At 35.9% G+C, this 18,643-nt stretch overlaps 1 protein-coding gene across 2 annotated transcripts in view; it reads right to left on the reverse strand.

Annotated features, from left to right (window-relative positions):
* Positions 1-18,643, reverse strand: part of SRFBP1 (serum response factor binding protein 1) — a 74,493-nt gene that overhangs the window by 31,711 nt on the left and 24,139 nt on the right. Inside the window, exons 2-3 of one of the 2 annotated variants that reach the window (XM_071730354.1) lie at positions 17,660-17,748; positions 16,659-16,731 (exon numbers count right to left, since the gene is read on the reverse strand). In XM_071730354.1, the coding sequence (XP_071586455.1) occupies positions 16,659-16,731; positions 17,660-17,748 (162 nt within the window). The remainder of the gene's footprint in view (positions 1-16,658; positions 16,732-17,659; positions 17,749-18,643) is intronic. The other variant, XM_071730353.1, reaches the window with a different exon arrangement.

An 18,643-nucleotide genomic window follows, 5' to 3' on the forward strand; every position in this document is an offset into this window, starting at 1 on the left:
TGGGGTCACCCCTCTATTTACAGAAACAAAACAAACAAACAAAAAAAAAAACAGCAAAGTTTTATTATTTGTTTGGTTTTTAAATGATGAACTTATTTAAACTGTATTACGTAGAAAGACAGGTCTACATTGAGCAAAACTGTGTGAAGCATAGATGGCATCTAAAAACATTACTTCATGCTGATACTGATCATGGTTGCTGAGATGACACTTTATCCAAGTTATACTGTGGAAGATACAGTTTCTAACTTAATGGGCATGGAAATGTAATGTACTGAATTGCCTTAGAAAGACAGGAAACACCTCTGTCAGTTGAGGCTTTGACGCATCTCAGAAACACAGAATCATTCATATAAAATGCATTCTCAGCTATGCTAAGACAGTTTTAGATGACTCACGAAAAAAAAACCAAACAAAAAACAATGGTTGTAGCAGTGGCCTGTGGAAGCAATTTAGGAGTTCTCAGATCTTTAAAGACTAACCATTTTCAACTTTCTTTTGATGACTATTTTCTTTTAATCTTTATCATGCAATTCACTAATTTTCTTCATTTTCCTTCAATGTTAAGTGTTTCCTTATGAAATCACTCCATATACACCAGCTTTATGATTTTTTCCTTCAAATGGAGAAATTTCTATCAAAAATAAATAACAGAAACAGTGTATATACAAGTGGATAACAGAACAACCATAAAAAAAAAACACAAGTATTTCTGGTGAAATCTCAACTGCACCTTTATCTTTTAAAACATTATCATAGCTTTGACCCTTGAACAATGTTTGAGGCTACCTTTTCTATAAGTTTCTTATATTTTTCCATGATATTCATCCTTGTTTTGCTGTTTCCTGTAATTTTTCTAGGTTCCTATAGGAAAACTAAGCAAACCTCAGTTCAGGTTTGGGTTTTTTTTTCCCTGTAATTTCATAATTGCATGGCTTTCTTTGACTCTCAGTGTAAAAACTAAGGGGATCATGCAATTACAAGCAGGGTATCTTCAAAGCAGTGCACTAAATCAGCCATGGTTCAGCTGAAAGTTTTTATGCTTTTCAAAAAGAAGCTAAATTAATGATGTGAATTAATGTGAATACAAGTTAGTTTCAGCTATGAAGGCTAGAATTCAAAAAAATGCAGTACTCTGATTGGTTATACCAAAACGATTATGAAAAAATATGAAGATCAAAACCTTCTGTCAGGAACTGTGACCCAAATATATGTATTTATATGCATGTGTATACATATATATATATATATACACATACACACATACATCTCCACATATGAGAATTTCTACAGATGTCTCATTAGTGTACCATGGTAACAAATTCAATGACACGCTGCCTATGTAAAAAACTAAAAACAAATAAAAAAATCCACCTCACTAAGCCATATCCCCCTCTCATCCCAGTATTACCAGAAGAACTTGGATAAAATTGATAAACAGAAAAGTTTAGGACAGAAAATTCAAATTAGTAAGTAAAAATCTGGTATCATCTAGGATATAGGAATTAAATGGGATGCAGTAGCTGTCTTGGTAATATCATACAGAAGAAAATAACTTTCATTCTAGACGAAGAGTCCATAGCCTTCCTCACTCCTGGAACTTTAATCTTCCACTTGACTTCAGTGGTTTTTCCTCAATGGGATCCAGGCAATCCGGGTCACTCATCTTTATCCGTCACTTTTAAATAATACGAAATTCTTTCAGATAGGTCTCAAATTTATCCAACTGTAATTTGATGTTAGATAAACACAAAACACTGTATTTGCTACTTGCTTGTGACTGCAACTCCTACATTAAAGCTTTTCACACCTAAAGACTGGACTTTCATTTTAGTGATTTCCTGTTTTGTTGACTGGTACAAGAAACACTGAAAACCCATTTATATTCTCTGGCTAAATGACAACATGAAAATGTCTGAATGACACAACTGCACCATTTATTTTACCAGGTGCAAAGAAACTGGTTAGTTAATCATTAAAATGTCTCATTTCTAATTAAAAAAAATATAAACTGATACAATAATTAAAATGGAGATAGTAGCACTACTTTGATACTAAAAATTCTGTTGCTGGCAACCCCTAGTGATTTATCTCCAGCCTTTGCATCCATATATTTCTACTAAAAATAAAGCAAAACCTGAAATTGTTGGCAAGTAAAAATTTGATTTTTTTCATCAGGAATTTAATCCAGCATTTTAATTCTAAAAAGATCTGCTATTTCCTCCGGCTGCAGCAGACTGACAACTTTCTTTACACTTTAAAGAATTTTTCACATTCATGGTTGTTAAAGTACCATGCCCATTTACCAAGAGTTTCAACCTACTGCAGAGAAGGACTAATGTGTCCAGCTCAAGGGCGAGAATCCAGTTTCATTAGAGGTAGGCTGATTCTTAGGGAGTTGTGTTAGGGCCATCCCTGTCCCAGGTCTGGATGTGATTAATGCCAAGAAAATTAAGAAGGTATATAGACTTCCATGTCTCTTGTTCAGAATATTATCACCCTTCCAAAGTCAAGTAACTAGGCATCTCTGTGTTAAAAGCTTTAAAAGCTTCCCTGACTTTTGGGTTTTTTTTTGTTGTTGTTTTTTGGGTTTGGTTTTTTTTTTGTTTGTCTGTTTGTTTTGTTTTGGGTTTTACTTGGTTTTGTTTTTCGTTTTTTTTTCCTAGTCATTTGGAAAAAAACAGCACTCCTAGAAGTGTCAGATCACTCACCGGCCCATGTATCCACAACTATGATTCAACTGGGGTTCTTGGGTGAATCATGCTTAGGGATCAGGGCAGAGGATGTGCTGAGAAGCTTCAGCACTTCAGCTCTGTCTGTTTCCAGAATCCCCCCATATTACACAGAGAAGGGCCTTGCTGAGCCTCCCAACCCGTATTAAGTTCATGCTAAATTTAAATACAATGCAATTAGAAGCATTTATTTATATAATCAAACCAGGCATAGAAACACATATAAAATACTCAGGTAAAAAAATGAAAGCCAATACATATCTAATTAGCTCACACTAAGGTTATGCCTTGCTCAGGTTGACTCGTCATTCTTCCTGACACTCAGAAGTAAGGTAACACTCAGGACTTCCAGTGTTTCTGCATATTTATGCTACAGCCTGCACATTTCAGAAAGAGGAAGTGAGGGAGTCTATTTGTGAGCTATGGTCTTGGTTTCATTAGTGATTGACGGGCATCTCACCAGCCTAAACTCCTGCTTTTAAATTACAGATGGACACAAAACTAAGTGATGCAAACACTTAAAGCTTTATATAAACACACTGTACACTACTAGGTACAGAGACCATAAAAGACAGCAATTTATCACTGTGCAGTGAATGTATTTGGGAAGATGGATTCCCAGTCTTTTCATCCAGTATAATGTGATCTACTGACAAAGTAAAGACTGTATATTGAGGCACAAGTGCATTAAGAATTACTATAAATCAGACCAGCATTTACAAATATATTCTGTTTTCTAAGTGAAGATGACATCCCGTTATAATGAGGGTAGGAATGTCTTTCTGATTAGCAATGCTCTACATGTGGTGAGAACTTGTTTTCATACAATCAGTCAAAAATATTTACCAATATTGTTGGAATAAATATCATTACAGAAATCTGCATATTTTCAATAGTGACATCGTCTTTTAACAAATGACTTCAAGAAGTTAAACTTTTGTTAAGCTTACAGTCAATGTAGTAAGTCTGATTACAAAGTTCAAAGTATGTGGTGTGTACAAATTTAACTTTCCACCTAACTTGTTTTACTGTAAATACCTGTGTCATAAAGAACAGACAACTACAGGAAAGCAAAACCACAACAAGGAAAGTTTCCACAGATCATTTTCCTTCTACCAGTCTAGCCAACAAAGCTTTCCCGGCAACCTGACTGGGTAACTATATCATCCAATACTGAAACCAGAGATTTTATCCAGTAGGAATGACAACATTTTCTCTCTAATTGCAGACAAATTAAGAGAATTATAATTTTAATACATTCCCCTGTGTCATTAGGGTTTGAGATTATTATTATTATGTCTGACAACAATTACAGTATTTTTCACTTGTCAAATATCTAGATTCTGTCTTGCAAAGAGGAAGGAAAGCACTTCCTAAAGTATAAGCTAAAGAAATCTTTATGTATTTTTTAAGGACTTTGCATGTTTCATCGATTGCCTCACACTTTCCAAGGCTTTACAGAATTTAATGTTGTTTTAACTTGCTTTTTGTTTTAATGAATAACTTCTCAAAATAAAAAAATCTTCCTTGAAATCATCAGTTTTCAATCTTGTTGGAATAGTAACATCTGGGGCAGGAATAATAATATTGAGCAGGTTAAGAAAAAATAGTAAAAGTTAATTCTCATTTTAAAGCAACAAAACCAAAGAAGTCACTAGAGGAAATTTTCAGAACAGAACTTCCCAAAAAATTGAAATCTGTACTACATCTCACTTCAGATGAATATAGGACATTTAATTTTGATGGGAATTAACTATTATTAACCTGTTAAAAAATTTAAAAAGTGCTCCAAAATTACAGTTAATCACAGGGAACACAAGAATGTATTTCAAGTGGACCTTGTCTAGCAATTGTTCTAACTACACTGGTGTCAGGTTTTTGCTGGCACCAATCTTAAACATTACTAAATGTCTACAGTATTGCTGTCTCAGTTTAGATCCAAGTGAAATTCAATGTCAACCTGTGAGTTTTCATCTACCAAGTTTCACATATAAAATTCTTTCTGGTTTTATTGCCCTCAAGAAAATTAGAGTTATTAGAACACTTACCAAACAAAGCAACACAATATTCTTATAAACAGTTCTGTCCAAATGATAATCTTCCTCTAGCTAAATAACCTTATTCTGACATGCTGTACAAACTCTTTTAAAAGCAGAGAATGCAGCTGAGGCAAAGACTATTTATTTAGGCAGTTTACTAACATAACAAAATTAAAAAATCAACTCCCAAAAACAAGAGTTAACATGGCTAGTTTCTTTAAGCTGTTGTAAAATACCCAAACTTTATTTGGCAAGTATAGGCTGCTCTTTTCTGCCACGTTTATAAACTAATTTAATATTTCAAGAGGTATGCAAGTCAAATGCCAGCAATTACATCAGTCTACTGAGATGAACACTGTGAACTTGGCATTGTATTTAGTGAATTACATTAAACGGATTGTTTAATTTTGGAGGTTCCCATCTGACTCAGTAGCCACAATCAGGGAGCAACAGTCACTCTTTCTACCACAGGAAAAAAAAAAAAAAACCAAAAAAAAAAACCAAAAAAAAAACCCAAAACAAAAGTTAGCAAGTTGCAATATTGTGACAATTTCAGAAGTAGAGCATATTATGAAAGTAAGCTACAATTACAAGCATTCAAAAGAAAAGTTAGAAAAAAGGAGAAAGCAAGCTTATTTGCATTATTCACTACAGCAAGCATGATGATGCCAAAAATTATTTTCATCTAAATATTGTTTTATCTTCAAACACCTTTTAGTTCTGAATGTCAGTGTTCATTTGGACTAGTGCAATCTGTAATTTCACTCTGTACTGGCAATTTGTTCCATGCTGCTTTTCTAATATTAAAATAACAACCACATGCAATTTCAGGGTTAACGTATTTTCAAGCAGTCCTGTGTTGGCTGGATCCACCTTCGGTTTTGAATTACGATCCCTGGTATTCACAACCACTGCCAGCATTGCTGGTTGCCAGATGAACTGTTTTTGTAAAAAAATTAAAGAAAAACAGCACTGCCTGCCAGAAGGGGACGCTATGCACAATTAGCAGAAAGCCATCTCTTGCTCAGTTTAGCATCTTTGCAGGTTGAGCCTGCAACATTGCCACCGAAGTGGCCAGGAAAGGGATGTGGTATATTCTCACAACGTTCCCAATGGAGGTGATGACTGACAAATGGGTTCAATAATCCCCAGTCACTAGATTCTGGTTTGAAATACATATGAAAACAGAAATGAATAATGAAGACAGAAAAACTCACAGAGATGCAGAAAGGGGTAGAAGAGCATTAATACACAGAGCCATATTTAAGACACTCACTGTTTACAGAGGGCATAAACCAAAGAAGAGTTCAAAGATCAGACACAATGGAGAAAGAAATAATTTAATTTTTCCAGTTGCTTTCCCAGTATGCACTATCTCCAGGAGAACTACTCCTCCTGCAGTTTTTCCTAAAACTGTCATAGGGCAGAAAAGTTATTTTTTGTCCCTTCCCAGAGATAATGAAACTTAATACAAGCCAAGCATCTCATTTGCTCAAGGTGAGGGGTAAAGTTGGAAAGAAGAGATCTGGCAACAAAACACAAAAGGTACATTTTTTTTCAGTATCTGCAGATTTCCAAATTGGCTGCTATAAGCTCCACAGCCAAATCTTGTTACACAAAGTGCAAAAGAACTATTCAGAACAAATACATAAATTGTGTAATAGTGTAAACTGCATCAGCAGTTCACCCTAAATCCTGGGCATTTCTATTCTAATTTTGTTAAAGCTTCTGTCCATGCTATACTGTATCTCTGATCACCCTTAACATATTTTCACATTTTTATACACTTTTACTAGGGTTTTGTTTGTTTGTTTGTTTGTTTGGGTTTAAGACAACTTATGCAGTATATGGTAAAACAATTGATTTAAATAGATACAGAATGTCGTCTGTCTGAAGAGACAGAATAGTAATAACAGAATGAGGTTCAACAAGGCCAAGTGCTGGGAAGCTGAACATGAGCCAGCAGTGTGCCCAGGTAGCCAAGAAGGCCAATGGCATCCTGGCCTGGATCAGGAACAGTGTGGCCAGCAGGTCCAGGGAAGGGATTCTGCCCCTGTACTCAGCACTGGTGAGGCCACACCTCGAGTCCTGTGTCCAGTTCTGGGCCCCTCAGTTCAGGAAGGAGATTGAGGTCCTGGAGCAGGTCCAGAGAAGAGCAAGGAGGCTGTGAAGGGATCCAGCACAAGTCCTATGAGGAAGGGCTGAGGTAGCTGGGGGTGTTCAGTCTGGAGAAGAGGAGGCTCAGAGGAGACCTCATCACTCTCTACAACTCCCTGAAAGGAGGTTGGAGCCAGGGGGGGGTTGGTCTCTTCTCCCAGGCAGCTCCCACTAAGACAAGAGGGAATGGGCTTAAGCTCTGCCAGGGGAGGTTTAGGTCAGATATTAGGAAAAAAATTCTTTACAGAGACGGTGATCAGGCATTGGAATGGGCTGCCCAGGGAAGGGGTGGATTCTCCACCCCTGGAGGTTTTTAAGAAGAGACTGAATGTGGCACTCAGTGCCATGGTCTGGGAACCACAGTGCTAATGGATCAAGGGTTGGACTTGATGATCTCAGAGGTCCTTTCCAACCCTGATGATTCTGTGGTTCTATGAATACAGTACTTTCACACAGGTATCCCTGGTAACTCCAATGTCTACTTTCTCACTGGTAAAGAGTCAATTTTGATCCAGGGAAAAGGAAAAGTTGGAAATGTAATTCTCACCACTACAACAGGAATTACTTTGCATTTCTCACTACTGCATTTATTTAGTAATTACTGTTCTGTTACATGGTTTTTGTGATACTATTCTGCACTGTCACAGTCTTCACTATCCTGAACTTTTGGATTATTAAGATCCCGCATTCAATCTTTTTCTGAATAATTTCCTGCACCGATCCTCAACAGAACTCCACTTCTAGCTTTCCAACACTATGAAAGGTCAGCATCTATTCCTCTCTTCCAGTTACTCTGTTTAACTCTGATTGAAAAAGGAAAATTCATATCCATGAACAGATTTTTTTTTTAATATAAACAAACAAAACCCTAGAAGTCCCACAAAAAACGACAAAGGCTTTGGTGAAATCTGGACAAGGGCTTTTTCAAAATTTAAAACTATATAGACTTGATTAGCAAGATCCACGGTATGCATGTATGTATGTATTCCTTCAAAAAACTCCCACTGATTTGCAAAGCATTACTTTTATCTCCCAATGGTAAGATTATTCAGCCTCATCCTGTTCATACATATGTTCACTAAATCCATTCACAAAATCCACGCAGCACTGAAGTCATATTTATAATACTATTACATTCTAAGAACAGACTTTATATATATATATTTTTTTTTTTTTTTTTTTTTTTTTTTTTTCTGTAGGCAGGAGGCAACTACAGGGGAAGTACGATTTTACACACACAAGCATTAAATGAAGTAAGGAGTCATAGCAGCTCCATCACCATTCTGAATTAATTAGTTCCCAAGTGACTGGAAATATATTTACCATAGGTCTCCAGTTCTGCCTCTCCCCCTCCCAGCCCATCCAATTAGAAAAAATATGAATAAAGCCTTTACTACGTTATTCAAGAATAATTCCTTTTACAGCTGTGAAGAACAAAAGACCTAATTCCTGTTTAGAAACTTCTTGAGAAAAGTGCCAAAAAAACCCCAACGAATTAAGGATATTGAGACAGATACTGATCAGTCTTACTAAGTGGATTCACTATTTATCGGAGATATCCTTCCTAGCTTCTCCAGAATAAATTAGGTACAAAGACTAGCTAGTATACAGCAAGAAATTAACTGGAACTGCCTAGGACAGAAACACTCTTTTTTTAATATCAGGTTCACATGAATTATGGAGAAGGCTGACAAAGAGGCCCAAGTTGGTGCACTATCGTGAAATATATGTTGCGATGTTGAAAAAAATCAACAACAACAACAACAAATCCTATGTGTTTGGAACATATAGAAATCTTTTGAAAACAAGCAAAGAAATACGCTGACAATTCTGTCCTTCTTTGGAATAATAATAATAATAATAACAATAATAATAATAATAATAAACTATTTTGGTTTGCTGTCACTGCTCAATTTTCAAACAAATTAAGACATATGGGTTGTATGGGTTGTATTAATTTGTTTTTTGCACTACTGCAAGGGCTGCCTCTTTATTAAAATAAACAAAAAATACTTAGAATTCAGAAAGCATCCTCTGCAAGCCATAATTTTTAAAAATTGAAGATAGCTTATTTTGCATTCGTACAAAAAAGAAAAGATAGTCAAATTCATAATCAAGACTCAAGGAAAAAGCTTCATCTGCAAGCCATATTTTTAACATAGTTGACAACCTTTACTTAGAACCTACTTCAATATTTACCTGAAGCTGTCTCAAATCTAACTAAAAGCTGCATTTGTGATGTTTTCACTTTGTAACTAAGAACTTAGTGTGTAAGAAAAAGAGCACATGATAACTGCACCTATTTAAATATCCTGTCAATTATAAACTTTTGAAAATGAAGCTGGTGATATTTTTACTGACTTTTATATTTAAGAAATGCAGCCTATGTTTTTTATTCAATCCAAAGCAGTATTTGTTATAAAAAATCATTACTTGTTATCATAATGAAATAAAAAAGTAGGAATGACTATTGGTTGTTTTCCGATTCCAAAACAGAATTGTACAAGCTTCCCCTCCACACATTTTTCTCTCAGGTTTTGTTACAGTTGTAAGTACTTTTTAATGTCTGTTTTCTAAAAAGAAATTTATCTTATTATTCAGATTTCTCATTCTGACATTCTTAGACTTGCTCACTTAGGTAATTTTGACCCCACAGAGGAGCATACAGGAGACAGACTTGGGAAAGCATTTATATTAAATATAGGATTTGTTGTCCTAGCATAAATATAAATGGAAGTCTTGGTGAAAATACTATGAATTGCTATGAAGACTATGAACAGTAATGAGTATACCAACCTTCCTTCTCACTATTTTAAAAACTGTGTCAGAAAAAGGTGGCACATAGGAATACTCAAGAAAAGTGAGTATACTGAGGAGATGTTTTCTGTAGTTGCCTAATAAGGCATTCCTTTCTCATTCTTATTAAAGAATATCAACTCCATCAGAATATCAGTAAGTTTCTCAATAGTAGTAATAAATTGCACTGTCCACACAAGTAGAGGTACAGTACAGCTCCATACAGAGTATTCTCAAGCACTTGGTCTGGCTGCCTAGCACTAGTGAGATAAGTACTATGTCTATAGGATTCTTAAAACCTCCAGGGATGTTTACTCCACCACCTGCCTGGGCAGCCTGTTACAGCACCTGACTACTCTCTCAGTAAAGAAATTCTTCCTAATATCCAGTATAAACCTCTGCTGGTGCAACTTCAGGCCATTTCCTCTAGTCATATAGTTATTTAGTTGAGAGAAGAGGCCAACACAACCTCCCTACAACCTTCGTTCAGACCTCCTACACATTTAAAAAAATATGTAGACATGGCACCTAGGGACATGATTTAGTGGTGGACTTTGCAGTGTTACATATACATTTTGATTCAATGATCTTAAGGGTCTTTCCCAACCTAAATGATTCTATGAGTCTACTACACGTTTCTCTTCATGCAGTGTGTAGCAGATACTTATTGCCCATGTTGACCTAACGGGTAATGCTGTCCTTTATGCTCTCAACTGGTTTGTTTCCCAGCCCAAGGCAGAATTCCACGAATTCCTGCTGCTATGATGCAACTTTCCCCTCCCTGTCTTCACAGTCCTAGTTTGGATATAAGATTACAGCAAATTGCATCACAGGACTTTGCTAAAGTCAAGCTATATAGTATGTGCTGCCTCCTTCCTGCCTACACAGTCATTTAATCACAGAAAGTTATCAGGTCAGTCAGGCACAATTCCCCCTTGGTAAATCCATTCTGGCTATTTGTAGTCATTTTCCTGTTCTTCCTGCTCCTGGAAGCAGCTTCCAGAAACACTTGCTTCATAACCATCCCAGAGATTAAGTTGAGACTGACCAGCCTATATTTGCTCAGGTCCTCCTTCCTGAAGCTAAGCATGATGCTTGCCTATTTCCAAACATCAGTAACCTTCTTTTTTATTGTGACCTTCCAAAACTAATGAAAGCAGACTCATGACATCAGACAGCTCCATCTGCACCCCAAGTACAAAACAGCTGGTCTGGTCATATCAGGACTTGTATATATCCAACTTTCATTCCTTTGCAGCAGCATTCTCTATTGAAGGCAACACTTCTCTGCTTGTAGGCTTTGGAAACTGCGAAGTCAAAAGGTAGAACTGACAAGTAGAAATCAAGAGGAAAAAAAAGGTGCTGTAAATCTCACCCTCTTCCATAGCCTCTCACTGAGCTGTGGACCCTTATCTTACCTTTGGCTTTACTCTTGCTCCCAGTGTACTTACAGAAGACATTTCATCAGATCTTTGCATTTCTCACTAGTTGGAAATCCATTTGAGCTTTGTATTTCCTAATACTGTGTGCATCCAGGCAGTGTCTCTACATTCCTTTCAGGTAGTCTGTTGTTACTACCATCTTAAATGGACTTCCTTTTAGTGTTTTGGCTTGGGAACACAATTTATGCATGCCCTCTTCTTCTGCATTATGTTAGGTGCTCTTTATCCTGTGTTTCCTACTTGGAAGAGCTTTATTACAGAATTGGATATACCCATTAAATAAATATTCAGGGTTCATGTAACAAATGTCATCTGCCTTACCTAGACATACATCACCTAGATGAGCCACATGATGCCACTGACCAAGTATAAAGTGCTGTTGAAAACACCAGTAGTGAAATTTGGTGTTTCCTAAAAGTGCCACACTTCTTGCACACATATGCCTGAGTAATACACACATGAATCTCACCACCACTCAAAGCACCAAGTTCCTGCCTTACTGCATGGAAATGCATCGTCCATAAATACCAGGTCAGGCACTCACCAAAGCAAGGATCTGCACTGCTCCACTGAGGGAGGACTCAATGACTTTGAGTTCCACCACTCTTTCCTTCACTAAAAATCTCTCTAAGTGCCACCTGTACCAAACCATAGTGAAAGTTGGACCAACCCTGCCTCTATATTCTCTTGAGAAGAATCAAGGACCATTCCTAAGCTGAGTACACTAGAGTTTAAGAGCTTCCCACTACCCTTTCAAAAATCTTTAAGATCTATCAAGCTCCTTAGGCTGACCTGCTCCAAAATCATCAGTTACCCAGGCCTGAGCAAAAGCCCTTTCTCATCCTTATCAGTACTACTTTCATGAAACTGGATGGTTTTTTTTCCAAAGCCAGCAACTGTAAGAACATCCTTCAGACTGAAGCTCTACCTTTAAAAAACCATCTAACTTTCAAAAGCTTGACAATAATACTGGAGTTCATACTTAATGTAATTCCTGTTTATAAAATAGAAATAAAATACACAGTTTATAATATTTATTTTTTTATAAATAATATAAAATATACAGCTAAAATATACAGTTGTGAGAAAATACTGTAAAGAATTATTTTTTCCATTATCTTCTGTTCTAAACTTGTTATTTGGCAACAAATACCATGTTTTAACTGTATTAAACAAAAAATACTATACTGACTTATCTGTTTCTGCAGTGGTAACTTTCAGGATGGAGAAACTGCTGCTCATTCCCAACAACTGGAAGACATTTTCCCTTCAAGCACTGCAAACAGCCTTACTTCCATATCTCACCAATGGGACCCCCTAAACATGGAATTGCTATAGCAACAGCTACCATAATACCAAGGTTTTGTGTTGTAAGTTTAAGGTAAAAGTTACTCCTAAACACACAGTAAAACAACTAAATAAAGATTGAGACCTAATTTTGGCCAAGAAATTTTAAACAGTTCAAGATAAGCTAAACATTGGTAAGAAACTGCTGTACTAGGTGTCAGTTATTTTTGTGTAAAGAAAGATTTTAGAATATCATAGCTTTCTAAACAGGGTAAGATGTACTCTGCAATGGATAATTAACGCATTTTGACAGATTTACAGAACTGAAGAATTGTCACAGTTGGAAAAGATCTCTAAGATCAGCACATCCAACTGTCAACATCCTCCTGACCCCCAGATAAAAAATATATATCAGTACCTGTATCACTCACTAGACCATACTCTAAAGTGCCTCATCTACATGTTTTTTAAATACTTTGATATTTGATTCTTCTGTATTTGATTCCATCACTTCCCTGGGCAGGCGTTCCAATGCCTAACTACTCTCTCAGTAAAAAAATTCTTCCTAATACATAGCCTAAACCTCCCCTGGTGCAACTTGTGGCCATTTCCTCTAGTCCTAATAATTATTCTCTTGAGAGAAGAGGCCAACACCCACCTCTCCTTACAACCTCCTTCCAGGCAGCTGTAGAGAGCAAAGAGGACTGCTTTCAGCCTTCTCTTCTCCAAACTAAACATTCCCAATTCCCTCAACCTCTCCTCATGGGGCTTGTTCTCCAGCCCCTTCACCAGCTTGGTTGCCTTTCTCTGAACTTGCTCCATTAAGAAAATTTCTTTAAGTACACAGCATTTTATTTTTTAAAAAAGTAGCATCATAGCAGAAAGACTAGAGAGGATTGTGGTGTTCTCTTTTCCCAACTTTTATATGTTAAGTAAATATGTTACACAGTTTAGGCAAAATAAAATCTGAAGAACTCAAAAAGTAGTGTACTCTTCTATTAGCTTTGAGAACTCCTGCAAACAATTAACCCAGTTCCTGCATCCACATAGCTGGAATTTTTAACTTCTATAATTTCCCACAATGTTTACTTCTAATTGTTGTGCTTGAGACATTATTAATTAATTGCCAAGTATCTGGCAATTAAGCCACTTTAAAAATCCTTTTCTAACAATGAGAACATATGGAATCAAAAATTAAATGTTACTGCAATAACAATACATGGTATCCGCAATATCAAATAACAAGGAGCTTAATACAGCCAAGCACCAACACTTCTGAGATTTTCAATATATGCACAACTATGCATATGTGAATATGTATGGAATACAAAAAAAATTAGACACAGGCACTATTTAACCTGAAAAGTGAGCATTTAATTATGACCTGCTCCAGGGAAACAGTCTATTTACAGTGAAATAATGTCTGGAGTGTCTGCTTAAGAGTCTACCTAAGACAGGAAAAAAGCATACCCAAGAGTTAGTGATAAGACAAGAGTTATCAAATAACAGCAAGCATTTTCTCCCTCCTATAATATCAGGCTGTAATTAGTAAAGATCTACACTTGAAAGATAAGATCTTGTAGCTGGAAGTTCTCATTTGTTTCATTCAAAGGGCTAGCGGCTCTCAAAAGTCCTTTAATAACACAGACTATCATGCTGGTTTTGCTTGGTTGATTTTGTTTTGTCACAATCTGGATAAAGACATCAGTTATCTTATGCTGTGGCAGCAGCCATATTGAAAGAATGTGCTGACCAAAAGTCCCCAAGTATAAAGGGTTTGTCGATTTACAGACAGCTGAATGCAGAAATGTTATTCTTAAGAATTCTCTGCTACTGAGATTTCAACCCCTCAAGATCACTCTCTACAACTCCCTGAAAGGAGGTTGTAGCCAGGTGGGGGTTGGTCTCTTTTCCCAGGCAACCCTCAGCAAGACAAGAGGGCACGGTCTCAAGTTGTGCTGGGGGAGGTTTAGGTTGGACATTAGAAAAGAATTTCTTTACTGAGAGGGTGATCAAGCATTGGGATGGGCTGCCCCAGGAAGTGGTGGATTCTCCATCCCTGGAGATATTTAAAAAGAGACTGGATGTGGCACTCAGTGCCATGGTCTGGTAACTGCAGCGGTAGTGGATCAAGGGTTGGACTTGATGATCTCTGAGGTCCCTTCCAACCCAGCCAGTTCTATGATTCTATGATTCTGTGAAGATTTTTTGTCTGACAGAAACCTAACCACATTGAACACATTAAAATTAGGCAGACATATTATATGGAAAATAATCAATTTAGAACAAGGATCGCTTACCTATTCACCTTATTAACCATTTCAATTCTGTCCATACTTTCCTAAATCTTCTAAAATTCTGATTATTCATGTGATCCTATTATCAGTAACTTAAGGTTGCTAGGAGTGACTTTTCATAAACAGTATTAATGATTTCTGAGAAAACTTTCTTGAGATGCTTCCATACCGAATAGGAATATTTCTAAGTCAACTCTAAAAAGGTCTCAGTGTGGAAATCAATAGTGGTAAGAAATATGTAAATAATTAGTGCCTTTTAGGCTGTGATTTGTAAGAAACAGGAATTTTTCTCTCCTCTAAGAAACAAATGCACTATAAAGCTAGAGAGTGTCTATTTGCACATTTTTTTAAGACCAAAAAAAAAAACAAACCAAAAAACCCCAAGAGAACCAACCTTTTTACTAGAAAAATTTAATGTAAGGGTTCCCTTTTTTTTTTAGCCATGAAGACCACTCAGAGCACAATTTCAGATAATTCAGAGTGTTCAGTGGCCTGAGAAGTGGGAGATCTTTTTCCCTTTCTCAACTGCTCACTTTAAAGGTTCGTCCCTTTCTATAAGCTATTTCAAAGCAAAATTTGTTTGCCTTCTCCTCTCCAGATAACAAATCCATCCTGTCTTGACAATCGCTCTTAAAGTTAACACAAGTCTTGCATTAACACTAAGTGAAGAAACCACTTTGATGTACTTGGCCAATACAGTCCTGAGTGCAGGAAGCATTTATGATGTCTGCATGAGCCGATCACGGAAGGAAAAGGACAATGGTGGACCAAGTGAACACTTCCAGATGGGTGCAGTAGGGAACATGGAGTGAAATTCTCACAGAAGCCCCATAAACCATGGGTCTATTAGCTCAGTCCTGCACTACACCTGATCTGGGTTTCCAGAATCCTCATCATGCTGAAATAGACAGCAAAGTTCGTCATTAAAAAAGTAAGAGTAATCACAAATAAAGCTTAAGACTGATAGTATGCCAGAAAAGCAGAATACCTCAATATGATTGTCGTGTTGCTGACCAGTGCTTTACCCTTTAATACAGTGCTATCCATCTTTCCCTTCTTTACTGATTTGTGAAGACATGTTTTATAAATACCTTGACAGTAAACTATGATTTTACCTGATGTGTTTGGCACAAAGCACATCTAAATGGGTCAATTAAGCCTTTCCAGCTACCATGTTTTTTGAAGTGTGATTTAATAGCTACAGTCATCAAGGAAAACAAAAAAAACCCAGTAATTTTATGTGTAAACAGCTTCTGTGGCCTATACAGGACTCTTGTTCAGTCATTATGACTGGAACTTGTATATGATTTCAACACACACAATTTTAAGCAGTAATGGTTAAAACCGAGGTATTATTAGTATAAAACATTATGAAGCTACAAAATTCCTGAGCCATATGCTGCTGTGTCATATCATAGAAGATACAAAAAATTGTATAAATTGACAGCAAGACTGAAGATAAAAAAAGGTCTGACTCAAGCATTACCAGTCCCTTGCAGCTAAAATTTCAATCTATTGTGAGGCTGAATGTAAAAGACAAGTATCATCATGCTTAAAGCTAACAGAAGTGACAATGAGGATACTGTATTGTGAGGAACACAAATTGTCTTCCCTGTTCTTAAAGACTTGGGAACTTTACTTTTGTTCTTCAACTGTTTCAGTAGCGTATGTCATGGGACAATTAGTTTCTAAACAAATTCATGTCTAGTCTGGAAAACTTATAAAATTGTCTTAACACCCTGACAGATGCAGCAAACAAATTTTCCCACTGTGTTTCAGTAATGATCAAGTTGACTCTAGAAACTTTTCTGTTAAGTTTCAATAATGAAGTCCCAGAAAACAGGCAAACATTCTTTTATTACAATTAATTGCCCCAAATATTTTTTAAATATCAAAACACGATGTTACCTTCATAGCATGGATTTCTTCTATTAATCTCTCAACTCGTTTCTGGTTCTTCAATTTCAGCTCTTCTGAACCCCTAAAAATGAAGTTCGTCTATTAAATAACTTGATTTTGTTAACTTCATCTCCCCATGTATTAAAACCAAGTAGCAAAATAAAAATATCACAAGAGTGAGCATAAACACATTCCCCTGTATTTAAATGAACATTTTAGCAAAGACTTGAAAATAATCTAATGCTTTCACTGTTCCGAGCAGAGGGAAAAAACCTGGTGATTTACCAGAATAAGGCAAATATTATTAGAAAATGGTAACTATAACGATACGTGAGACACTGATATCTCAAATATAACTACACTTTAAGTTCATATTATTTAAATATAAAATATAATTATGCTTGCTTCCAATTTTGCACAATTTGCTAAAATTGTGGGAGAAGAGTATGCTCAATTTACACCTTGAATACTGTAAAAGATGTGTTTTATACTGTGCCCAGTAGGGCACATTAAGTTAATTTGGACCAGCTATCTTTAAAAATTAAATTCAAAAAACATTGTCCTAACTGTTTGCTTAAATATTAATACTAATTACTAAAAATCAAGTATGACTTTTATATCTGTGCAAACTAAGCAGTATTTCTTCTACTGAACCTTCTAGACAACTGCAGTGACAAAAAGTTGCACAACTTACATTCAAGACAAGATCAGGTCTGACACCTTTGAAAGTACTACAAAACGTTCTCTAAGTGATTTGGATTAGCTTCCAATACACTAAAGCCCTTAAAAAAATGTTATCCAAATTATACTTTATGAAACTGCATTTTAGTTAGCACTTTCAGTCTATCCTAAGGTGATGCAAAAATAAGACAAGTAGAATTTATTCATAATAGTGCATTAAGTTTCAAACATAATGCATGATCCTCTCACTTCTCTATTCTTGGGATAACAATTAAGATACTGCCCCCTTTATATGCACACAAACAAGAACACTGATACTTAAAACTGACTTTTTCAACTTTAACTTCCCGATGTGTCTGGTTAGTCTGCGAATAGCCAGGACTTTGGCCTTCTTCACATCTTTTCTCATCTTCACAACCTGTCAGAAATATAGAATGCATTATATAGGTTGCTTTCCTTGATTAGTTTCCATATACAATACACCCATTACATTGTCTTAAATTTTATACATTAGTTGTAGAAAAAGAACGATTTTTGAAAACAGAATGCATTCTCCTGCCAACCAAATCCCAATTCAAATTAGTTCAGATTTCACTGAAAATCAAACTGTTTCTACAAACATCAGAGGAAGAACAACCGAAAGTCTAAAAATATGTCTGAGATCTATACATAAGACAAGACATTCCTAACTAGTCATACTTTAGTTTTATTCCTAGGGCTAGACTGAGCTCAAGATTTGAAAAGATTCACCTTTTACCTTCACTTTGTTTATTTTTGTCCCAGTGAATCAACACCAGCACTTTTCCATTAGCACATAATTTGTTGAAGTATTTTTATTATGAAATATTTTTAAAGATTAAGGAAAGACTTCCAAAATAAACATTACTTATAGCAGAGGAGAATTTGAGATATGAAAATCATTTTATGTATTTGAATTGATTTTTATGATGAAAATAAAATCAAGGTGATTTCCAAGTCATTACATTCTCTTTTAAATTCCTATCATACCCAGCAGCCCATTCCCAAACTATTTTTCAAAGGAGAGAGCATTATAGAAAACGTGACAATTAAGTTTTTGTCTTATTTCTTGCCCTAGAATAAAATAAGCAGGATTCTAATTATAATTACACAGATAGTACAGACAAATCTTTGGAATCATTTGCTATTAAATTTCCTTGTGAGCAGACCAAAGCCTAGACACTGACTTGCCAATTATTCATATATACTTTGGAGATACAGGAAGTTGATGGTAACTTAAAACCTTGCTTTCTGCAACTCATAAAACCTCTTTACTTATTAAGTTGTATCTTACT

This window comes from Heliangelus exortis, chromosome Z, assembly GCF_036169615.1.
Source record: "Heliangelus exortis chromosome Z, bHelExo1.hap1, whole genome shotgun sequence".
Classification (NCBI taxonomy): Eukaryota; Metazoa; Chordata; class Aves; order Apodiformes; family Trochilidae; genus Heliangelus; species Heliangelus exortis.